This window comes from Sinocyclocheilus anshuiensis, unplaced genomic scaffold (genome assembly GCF_001515605.1).
Source record: "Sinocyclocheilus anshuiensis isolate Anshui unplaced genomic scaffold, SAMN03320099.WGS_v1.1 scaffold144, whole genome shotgun sequence".
Taxonomy (NCBI): Eukaryota; Metazoa; Chordata; class Actinopteri; order Cypriniformes; family Cyprinidae; genus Sinocyclocheilus; species Sinocyclocheilus anshuiensis.
In genome coordinates, this window is record NW_015555720.1 from 279945 (window position 1) to 281499 (window position 1555).

General features: G+C 32.3%; 1 protein-coding gene across 1 annotated transcript in view; it reads left to right on the forward strand.

Annotated features, from left to right (window-relative positions):
- LOC107672413 (serine--tRNA ligase, mitochondrial-like) overlaps nucleotides 1-1555 on the forward strand; it is an 18439-nt gene that overhangs the window by 1817 nt on the left and 15067 nt on the right. Inside the window, exon 2 of the mRNA XM_016465597.1 lies at nucleotides 1124-1219. Within this exon, the coding sequence (XP_016321083.1) occupies nucleotides 1124-1219 (96 nt within the window). The remainder of the gene's footprint in view (nucleotides 1-1123; nucleotides 1220-1555) is intronic.

Below are 1555 nucleotides of genomic sequence, written 5' to 3' on the forward strand. Positions count from 1 at the left end.
AATTGAAGTTGTGTAATAAAACTGTGTTATAAATTAATGTATTAAAAATTAGATTTTCAAACTCAAGTCAAAACAACTGCAAAACAACACTCTTTGCCAGTTTTGTCTTAATTGTTGAATTTCAATACCATGTTTTCTATTATAGTTCTGTGACTAAAACAAATATGAAAATGTTCTTATAAAAACAGTAACAAAGACATGAGGTTAATACAGAAGAGTGTATTCATTTTAAATTTATTTATTTATTAGTTTAAATTTCAATAGTGTTTTTTTTGGTGTCAAACTTCTGTGAAAACAACAAACATTAAAATGTTCTCACAGGGACCTGGAATAAGCATACTGCATAACCACTAAATTATGGAATGATAATGATTTTTAATATTATTTTTATTTTATTCATATATTTATTAATAGTAATAATATAATAATAACCACTATCACATATCTTGTTTACAATATTTCTTATTTAAATTCAAGTGAGCGTTATAAGTGTTTGTCTTTATATCTTTCAAAGACCTTGGTGCACAAATTGCTCTTGTTTTGTTCATTGTAAAAAACATTCCGGAGGGAAAACTAATTAATAATTAATCGTTTTATCCTTTACGTGTACTTTGTAGACTGTCCCTAGCTGGCCTAAGCGCTAGCTCGCTGCTGCTAGAGACTTTATGCGTTGCAACATATCGAGGAGGAGTAAACCACCACTATCACATATTTAGTTTACAATATTTCTTATTTAAATTCAAGTGGGTGTTATAAGTGTTTGTCTGGGTATCTTTCAAAGACCTTGGTGCACAAATTACTCGTTTAGCAAACTATTAAAAAAATCGTTTTATCCTTCCACATGTACTTTGTAGACGGTCCCTACCTGGCCTAAAGAGCTAGCGCGCCGCTGCTAGAGCCTTTATGCGTTACAACATATCGAGGAGGATTAAAACAAATAAACTGCGATGTGTGTTCAGTTCTACGTTCTAAAACTTGTCAGATTAAGCCATTTTTTATACAATTATACTCAACCACTAAGAATTTATTGAAGTTTTTCGCGGCTGAATATCTGTCTAATATCCAACGTAAAACGTCGAACCAACTTTATATCGGCAACATCTGTGTGGTGCAATGTGTCCAGATCTCAGTATGGAAGGAATTACAGAAGGTGCAAAAAGAAATATCAGATTTGGAGACGAGAAAGAATGTGATCAGTGCCAAAGTCCGCGCTCTTGTGGTAAGTGTACACATTTATGCAGTATGATATGTTTATTCATCTTAACTTGCACAACTATTTAAAGGGATAGTTCACCCAAAAATGAAAATTCTACTCACCCTCATGTTGTTCCAAACCTGTTGTGGTGGAAATTCGGCTGTAAAATTAAAATCAGACTGCTCAATGATAAAATGATCAAATTAAATGTATTTGTCTGAAAATCATGATCTACAGTAGTCTCGTTATGGCCAAAACATTCCTCAGAGAGCTACAAAATGAGCTCTTAAAGGGGTCATATGATGCTTTTTTAAAGATCATTATTTTGTGTATTTGGTGTAACAGAATATGTTGACATGC